Source organism: Parambassis ranga, chromosome 19 (genome assembly GCF_900634625.1).
Source record: "Parambassis ranga chromosome 19, fParRan2.1, whole genome shotgun sequence".
NCBI lineage: Eukaryota > Metazoa > Chordata > Actinopteri > Ambassidae > Parambassis > Parambassis ranga.
Window position 1 is genome coordinate 7,681,460 of NC_041039.1, and position 9,862 is coordinate 7,691,321.

General features: G+C 39.9%; 1 protein-coding gene across 1 annotated transcript in view; it reads left to right on the top strand.

The window, feature by feature from the left end:
- Positions 1–4,563, top strand: part of chst15 (carbohydrate sulfotransferase 15) — a 29,408-nt gene extending 24,845 nt beyond the window's left edge. Inside the window, exons 5-8 of the mRNA XM_028432232.1 lie at positions 1,656–1,812; positions 2,582–2,738; positions 3,619–3,766; positions 4,121–4,563. Of these exons, the coding sequence (XP_028288033.1) occupies positions 1,656–1,812; positions 2,582–2,738; positions 3,619–3,766; positions 4,121–4,314 (656 nt within the window). The 3' untranslated portion in view covers positions 4,315–4,563. The remainder of the gene's footprint in view (positions 1–1,655; positions 1,813–2,581; positions 2,739–3,618; positions 3,767–4,120) is intronic.
- Positions 4,564–9,862: the final 5,299 nt, after the last annotated feature.

Below are 9,862 nucleotides of genomic sequence, written 5' to 3' on the forward strand. Positions count from 1 at the left end.
GCAGCCAATAGTGCTTGGCTTGGGTTGACCTGCCACTTGCCTGGAACTTCACTTGTAATCTTGTCTCCAATGTTACAAAGCTACCATTAAAGCAGCAGGGAGTGATGCTGAAGCAAAGGGCTGCTCTTTGGCAGCCACTTTCACTTGAAAGTGAAGGAAGGTACATTTTGAGAGGGCTGGTGTGACTTAGCCCCAAAGACAGGCTCTAACAGCTTAATAATACTGGACTTCCCTCTGCCTCACTTAGCCACTTCACTGAAGTGCTGTATAAAGGAATCATTGTTTTTGTGTCAGGACAGCAATAATATCCACAGTGGGGAGGAGACGTCTGACAAACCTCCTTCCTCCATCTGCATATCCTGTTTCCAGCCCCTCCGCTTCTATCTGTTTCTGTCTCAAAGAAACTGCTCAGCTGAAAGAGAAACTGATTTAAGTTTTCAACAATAGTCTTTTCACACTGGACTGAGTCAGTGCATTGAGCGTGGCTTAGCATGCTGCCCTGTTTTGTTTCTCTCTTTAAATAAATAATCCTTGTTAGGGGGGAGTGTGCCAAAGTCCCTCTCAGTATTCACACGGTGCCCTGGGAGAGCCCAGCAAGGTGCAGGCCTTCGGCCAGGATCTTTAGATTCTCTTCAACCGCCAGCCAAGACCAAGCCACTGTGAAACACCAGAGGCACACCGGTCTGGCTCCTCCATTGGTTTGTCCCATTATAGCCTCTCCCTGTGGAGCAAAATAAGCCCTTTTAATGGACACAGACCCTTTAAATAGACTTGATCACAGTGTGTATCATTTTAGCCATAACAGCATTAGCAGCGATCCTGTTTCGCTCTCACTGTTGTCATCACAGAAAATGGATCCTGGGTATCATCCGTTCCTTGGAGGAAGTGATGCAGATAAGGCTCACGTTGTGTTCCCTCCAAATACATCATGGCTTCACTTCACAGATAAGAGGATAATGAAGGCACAGACAGCCTAATGAATCCAGGATATCATTTCTCAGCACATCCTGATAATGTTTCTACCTCCAAATTGTTTGAGAAATGACGTTCTGTGACTCTCTATGAACATCATCACTGTCACTGTGTGGACTGCTGTCAGTTCACAGTTTTCCCTCACAGCTGGAGTTGTAATTGCTTCTTGCTCTTTGGAATATATTTTATTGTCAGCATTTTCTTGTATTATGAAAGATAAGGAATAAGGGAAATTAGTTGTTTGGACAAAAAAAGGCATTTATGTGAAAGACGTATTGATTAGACCCCTTTTAAAAAATTAAACATGTGTTACCAAGCAAACTTGTCCCTTTTGCTACAAGCTTCTCTGCCACTATAACACTGTAGCAACAAGACATGATCACAGGCTATAACTCACGCAACTACAGGAGGGATAATGGTATTTTTCTGGGAAGGATAAACTGATAATTTGAAACAAGAAATACAACAAATTTTTATTATTAATTTTAAATTATTTTTATTTATTTATTTTGTCAACGTAAACTCCCTTACAAGATCCGATTAAAAATTAAGAAAAGCTGCTAATGTAAAACAAATCTACTACACACACCAAACAAACAGTGTGCTCTGTTTCGTCTCTGCATGACTTAATTTTTATGTGCATGATATTTTTATTTGAACCGCTGTGGCCATGTATTTTGCAGGAGAAGCCAGTGCATCCACTATGTGGGACAACAATGCCTGGGTATATTTCTATGACAACAACACAGAGGGAGAGCCCCCCTTCCTCATTCAGGACTTCATCCACGCCCTGCAGCCTGACGCCCACTTTATTGTCATGCTCAGGGACCCGGTGGAAAGGTGGGAGGAATCTCTGTTTTTAAATGTCAATGTCAATGATTCAAATACAATCCTCACACACACCCTTATCACAACTGTTTACACTGCCGACACAGACAGATACTTCCCCCTGTTTATAGGAAACAAAAGATGTGTTCTCACAAATGAAATTCTGGCTTTTACTCATGCTGGCTGTTACATAAGTTTCATGATGATGCCTTTATCAGACACAAGAAGGGTTTACTGCTGAATGCCTGCGAGATGTCCCGCTCAAACTAGGATTACTTCACACTGTTAACGTTTTTTTTTTTTTCACTTTGCAGAATGTCTGAGCATGCTCTCTGTAATTGCTTTTGTCTGTCAAATCACAGCCTGTGCAACCTTTCCCAAAAACAATTCGAGGGGAAATGAATTGCATGCTCAATTAGATTAACCGTGCTGTTTTTATTACACAAGACTTGTTTACAACCAAGCCATTTTTCCTCGGCACAGACACGGTCAAACTAAATTGCAATAGAGTGTTTATATGGCCTTGTGTCATTTATTTTTCATACAGGCCTAAATGAAATGAAACATGCACACACAAAAAAATAATAATCAGAGCTGAGATTAGAAATCTCAGAAAAAAATGGCCTGAGTTGAGTTTGTTTGGAAACTTATATTTTTAAAACAAGTAAATGGATAATCACCTGCTTTACTTTGTACATTGTGTCACACCAGCAAAGTGTGTGTTACCGAGTTGTTGTGTGTATTTAATGTTGAAAATATGAGCTTCTCTGTTGTCTTTCAGGCTCTACTCTGACTACCTTTACTTTGGTATTGCCAATAAATCTGCTGAGGATTTCCACGAGAAGGTGTCAGAATCTCTGCAGTTATTCGAGGGGTGCCTTATGGAGTACACAATGCGCTCCTGTGTCTACAACACTACTGTCAACAATGCAATGCCAGTGAGTGTTCCTCGCTTCCCTCCCTCTTTTTCTCGCATTTAGCGGCCATTAGCTGGTGGGAAGGATGAAAAGGAGTGAAAAAGACAGATGGAGTGAAATCCACACTTCATTAGCACATGCTAAAAGCTTGCAGGATGGACATTATGAAAGGGACTGGCAACACCGTTCAACCACTGTGCAGTTAACCACCTCAAGCTCTCTGCGAACTATAGTTTACCAGTATTTCCTTCTTACTTACTCACAGAACAAGTCTTAGTGTCAGTCAGTGCAGGGCCCCAGTGTTAGGCCCTTGGCCAGCTTTTCCCACAGTACCCTGAGACATACTTGTTGGGGGGGCATAGAGTGGACTGGTCTGGCCTGTTTTGGCTGCCTTATATTTAAAAGTCCTCCTCTCCAACTGCTGCTGAAAAGCTTTACAGGCCTTTGGGAGCATGCTTACGCTGTAGCATTGACATTGTTCATCTACTGTATCAGAGTTAATAACTCATGTGAAAAGCATTACAGCTGTCTCTACAACAGTTTCTCAGCCTGTTTCTCCTTGATAAATTGATTTTAGCAATCAGATTAAAGTCCAGGAAGAAAAACAAATTAACACCAGCCAGAGAACACAACTGACCAAACCTGTGCCAATCTGATTTAACAAAGAAAAGGTTGCAGGCCTGGAGTGTGAGCATACATTTTGAATGGTCTGCTGACAAACTGGCATTTGTTTTGATTGAACTGTCACAAAGATTAGGCTACTTGTCGATGCAGATTTCTTCTAGAGATAACTCCTTAACTCCTCTACATAATAACATGGCCACATGGTGTAGCATTACCCATGTCAGAAGGCATTGCATGCTGGTTATCTCATGTTGATTCTTTTGTGTTATGCCCCCAGGTCCGATTGCAAGTTGGCTTGTATATCGTGTACTTAATGGACTGGCTGACTGTCTTCAGCAGGGAACAGATTCTGGTCCTAAGGTTGGAGGATCATGCCTCTAACAGGAAATATACAATGCACAAAGTCTTTGATTTCCTTAACCTGGGTGAGTGAGCAGCAGCACAGCAGAAAATGTGACCTCATCTCCTCTGGGGACTCTGATCAGGACATTTGCAGTGGCTGTGATTATTAACAGAAGAAAAGCAATAGAAAGCTGAAATCATGCACCTTCTGGAGGACCCCATGGCCCATGATGGTGTAGAAGCCACCGTTCTACACCATAGTACAATTGCCCCAAAAAGTTAGACTTAGTTCTTTATAGAGCTGTCAAACAACATGAGGTGTGATTACCTGCCACAGAATCTTCTGTTTCAGAGTCATTTCAGAGCATTTTATTCAGTGCTGCAGTGAAGTGGCCAAGAAAGGCTTGATTTAAAAGATGTGTTTGTGTGTTTTACAGGGCCACTTACAAAAGAAATTGAGTCAGAAATTACAAGAAGTCCAGCGTCAAATACCAGGAGGCCAGCTGACAAAAACCTGGGACCTATGCTGTCCATCACTAAAGAAATACTGCGGGACTTCTACACGCCATTCAATGAGAAACTAGCAAAAGTGCTGCGGAATGACTCCTTCCTCTGGGAGAATAAACTTTGAGCTGTCAATCTTCAGTTTACTTCAGTAAAAAACCACGGATGCATCAGCTGGCCCCTTTGTTTGGGTTTCATCTCTCTCAAGTGCCCATAAAAAATTAATGTTTTTTTAATATAAATTATTTTTAAGTTATAAAAGAGATGACTCAAGACAGAAAATAGCACAAACAAGTGTGTTGGTTTTGTGTGAATGTGTAATAGTGGAGAGTGAATGAGTAAAATTATGAGACCTGGCAGGTTTTGATTTATTTTTTCTTGTGATCAAATGTAAAAAAAAAAAATAAATAAATAGTGAATTTAAAGATATTAAAAACTGAGTCACGTCTTTTTAAGTTTTGTTTGATTAATTAAAGTTAGACATCAATTTTTGTTATTTTTTATCCAACACAGCTGGAGTATATTCAACATTCAAACAGAGGAAAGAGATTGATTGTGCCTTAATTTGGAGCAAGTGTTATATGGAATATCTATGAAACAACACTGCCCTCTACTGTAAAACATGAGTAGCTACAATCCTAAAATTAATTCACCATTGGCTAAAAGACATATAATAGAATACAGGCTGTCCTAAAGACTACAGACAATGGTGTGATTATTCAAAGGGTTTAAATTAATCCCTAATGTCATATACAAACTGGCAGCTATGCAATTTGTCTCAACATGCTGTCATGATAATTTACTCTCTTTCTGCTACTGAACAACTTGCATTATCTACTCTCTACAGCAGAGGGCAGACTACACTTAACAATAACTGAACTTTAGAAATGATACAGATTTAACATCAATAATACCCAGAAAAATAGTGCTTTTAAAAAAGTGTGCCATGAAATTAAAAAAAACATATATACATAAAACCAAAAACAAACAAAAAATAAATAAATACAAATATCACATGTCATTGATTTCAGTTCTAGCAGCCCTTTCTTCTCAACCTTTCATCCAAGTGACCCAGATACCACTGGAAAACCATATTTAACAGGAAACCTGCAGTGACACCAGCTCTGTACAATCTCAAAGAGCCAGCAGCTATCACCCGCACTCATGTCAAAACAATCTGACAGCAAGTCACTTGCATTATAATAAGTTTAGAGTTGAGTTGGACAGTGCACCTGGTTGGCTGAAGAAGTTCTGCATCAACAAAAAGCCTCAATCCAACTCCAATTTCCTTAGAATTCACAAACACAACCAAAGCTTCTCCTGTCCTAGTCTGCGCTGCATCACAGTAGAGTGACTGACAGGAAACTGGACACAAAAACACCAGACTTTGGGAACGGACATGCAGAATTTAGACTAAAAATACAACTCGTTGTCATGGGAATATGACTGTTTTCTCAGATGCAGACTCTTAATCAACCACCTCACATGGAACGAACATCACTGTGCTGATATTTGGCATTTTGCTTCTGACATCACTTCCCACAAACACAAGGATACTCAGCACAGCAGATGATATTACAGCTTTACCCTGGGGGAACTTTGGAGTTAGCCTACGGATGGGTGCTGGGGTGTAGGTGGAACTTATGGAAAGACTGTAGCAGTATGGCAGTAAAGTATGTGAGCAGCAGAGCAGAGCAAAGGGCACCTCAGAATTATACTGTGAGTTCAGTCCATCTCATGCAACACACACTGAAGAGCCTTAAAGCTGCAGAAACAGCGGAGCAGCTGGGAAAATGCAATTACCATAAAGACCACAAACACTCAACCTCCACTAACTCCTTTGTGTTTAGATACATTTCTCCTAATACTGGAGATGAGCACAGTGACTGTGACTACAACGTGTGACAAAAGCCACAGTCTGTTTGTGGGGCCTAAAACAGAGGAATGATTATATAAATGGACTGTGGGGCAACAGTCATATTTACATCACTAAAACAAATACACAATGCTTTGCATTACAACCAAAACAGAAAAGTTCATGCAGGAAATTTGCACAAATCCACATTAATAAACAACCATATTAGCATGCGTAACCAGTGTAGAAAGATGGCACAGCATGTGCTACAACAAAGTAAGTTTTCACTATGAGTAAACCACAACCAATAAAACACATCACAGCAGAAGTGAAAAATAAACATTTCAGACAGCGAGCACGAAGATTTGATTCAGTAGTTAGCGAAAGTTAGCAACTTAGTTAGCAAATGAAGCTGAGCACAAAACAGACATTTGTGATGACATAAATTTACCGAAGTGACGACTCTTCACATCTCCGCAACAATAAATAATTTAGGAAGCGTATTCTGGCCCTTCTTAAACACTGTCGTAATTGTAAGTTGAACTTCCTGTTTTATTTCACGGTGCGCCTGTCCACTTCTGCCATTTGCAAAACTTCACCTACAGGTCAAGAGTGATTAACTACACCTGCGTCACGACGAGACAACGTTTTATTTTGGTATTGGCAAATATTTATGAAATGGATTGAGTTATAGCATGAAAACATAATTTACCAATAAAAAAGCAGCAAAACATTAAAACCTGTATCTTTATGATTATATTAAATTTGCATATGACTTGTTCATTTTGAACTGTAGCTCCACAGAACCCCATTCATTCTGGAGACTTTCTCGAGATGGTCCTTAAACAGGTCATTCCCGTATTCTCTTATTTTAAAATTGTACTTCCTGTTTGTTTTATTTCCTGTCTTTGCTCTTTTTTGATCTGGTCTGTCCTTTCTGTTATGTTTAGCCTGTAATTGTTTTAGAGTATAACCATATGTGGATTTAGTCCACCCATCTTAACTGTGAACTTCCTTCAAGGTGTGTGTTTGCAGCACTGATTCTATCCTCTGTAGGAACACTGACCTGATTACCACACAGAGACTTGGAAGTTTGGAAGCTATTGAAGGGCTAAAGCATTGTTGGTTTTGGACTTTTTATGGGATGGAAATACATATAGACTATAGGTAACCTTATCCTTTAAGAGGATTTGGCTCCACCAATGCTGTATAGACCAGATTTGCCTGAAAAAGAAGCTGTGTAGATGCCAGCTGCATAACGATGGATTCCTTGAACCTCCAACATGTATGGGCAGGGCATTTTTAGGTCACATTTATGGGAGGATGTTGGATGTGTTTGGGAGAATTTATTTTCCCCAGGTCCATTTCTTCTCTGTCAGTTTGGATAAGCCTTGAAGACAGGCTGTAGCAGAGTTGGTTACCTCTTCAATGTCTTTCTTTTCTTTCCTCATCACGTATCTCTCCCTGCCTGTGCTCCCTTCCTATTCTGATCACACGTTGGTCCTCTGTCAAAGTAAACTTTAATGAAAATCCATTGTGTTGGTGTAGGGCTTTATGTTACTTGATTAAGTTTTAAAACAGTGCACTTGATAAAAATCACAACCTCTGCTGCTATGTAGCAGTCATCGTTTGTAGCCATGTGTCTCACTGTTGATGATCAGTGAAGCCGGAGAATGGGGGAAAAAAAAAATCTGGATAAACAAGTTTATGCAACAAACATTTGTGAGCCATCATGCTGATTGAGTGCTCTCATAGCCTGCCAGTTAAATGTGAAGAGGCCGTGTAAGGCCTAGTCATACCCGCTGATGATGGAGGGAGAGAGGAATGCAGGGAAAACAGATATTTATAAAAACTGTGTGAGATTTCTTATAGAAAGTGAAGTGCTTTCTTTTATATTACGCACAGTATTCCAAAAATAAGCAGAGTATATTAAGAGGAATCCTTTTCAGTTTGGTTTTGTTAGAGAAGCTCAGCCCAAAACATCTGTTTGTGATATACAGTGCTATGCAGTTTTATCTGTTTTGGACACATTCTGTAGAAATAGAAATGGTCCCTGGCGAAGCCCTTGATTGCAGATTACCCTGCTTATTTCTTCACACAGTCTCCTAAACTAAGGTTGTGCTGTTTTCATGCTTGCATAAATACTAATGCCTGGGCTTTTTTAAAATTTGGTAGATGTTTTGAATTGTTTTATTGCATGTTTGCATTCTAATTATTTGTCCTGGCTCTATCAGTCAATTCAACGATTTATATCATACTGTTTTCTTAACAATGGAGGTTGTGCTAAACCAGATGTTTGCTCTTTTTTTGTGTGTCCTCTCAGGCTTCTTATGCCCTTAACAGTTGAGTCATTGTTTAACAAGTTTCAGTGCATCCAGGGTCATTGCTCTGCATTAGCTGTCACCTCAGTCTCCAGGCAATCATTTCAAGATGGGGACAGCACAGAATTCTAAAGTGGTTGCAGTAGTGCCTAGGGCGGACCCGGCAGATCTCCACGAAGCAGCAAAAACTGACAGTTGTCCTTCATGGTGCCCCCGCTGTAGGACACACAGCTTTACTGTCAACTTTATCAGAGCTGTTTAAAAGGCTGAGAACCCTTTTATTGTCTCATTAGGATCAAAGGACATGTCCAACGCATGCTAGTAAACCAGAAGACACGGCAGCTACGTATTGAATCAACTTTTATTACATCTGATTGTGCTCATATGCAAATTCACTGATCCATCCTCTTGCATTTCACATTGAAAAATGTTATTGAATGTGAACATCTGGCCCGTGTCTGTCATATCCAGCTGGAAGCCGCCCCAGCTGTGGTGAATGTGAACAAAAGGAATTAGAAACACAGGTGTTCAGGAAAGGAACATTTTCAGGAGAGAAAAATCGAGGATGGTCGCACTGAAACGCACCAGGATCCAGGCCACCATGTAGTAAAACTGATGTTACAGAGTGTGATAAATAGATAAAGAGCCTTTTCATCACCACAGGTCTTCAGTATGATGACAAACTGAGCAACCAAACCACAAACAACAATAAATTCTCCATAATTTTGGTACCATGACAAATGTAATAGTTTCTGCAGGGACCATACAAATACAGCTATAACTGCACAGAGCCAAAGGAGAAAACTTAAGGTTGTAAAAGACAGATGTCCACAGAACATTTTGTCTCAGTGGCCTGAATAAACACCTGACAGTATCTGACACAAGATATTACTCACATTCAAGTAAAATTTGTTTTTATAAAGATTGACACATTTTTGCCAAATGTTTAAAGATCTGTATTTATGGTCAATAGTATGCAACAGAAACCATAACACAAGTTAAATATCTATTCACCATGCTTTGTGCTCCGTTTATCAAAAGTCTCCTTTGAGTGTTGTTTCCAACGTATCTGAAATCCATTTGAGCATTAGGCAACAAATAAAAAAATGCTATCACCTGTGAAGTTATGCAATTCAGTCTTAAGAGCTAATAAAAACGGCTTATTAGATCTTTACTGCTCAGATCCAAGAAAGGACACCATGAAAACATAAGCTACATAACATAAGACACAGACTTCAAGTCTCAAAGCGTGCGGCTCTGCATGTGTGCCAGTCTAGCAAATTGACCATTGCTACGTTTCACACAGTTTCCATGGACACAGAAGAAATATTGCTGAGATCCATCTCCAGGCTGTTACCCCTTTTTCTGTGATCAGAAATGTTCACAGTTTAATTGAGCCAATTTTAGAAGTGTGTGTGCACAAACAAGACAAACAATACATTTTTGATGGGTTTAGAAAGCCATAAAAGTTGAAGAACATTCCATACGCATGCTGATAA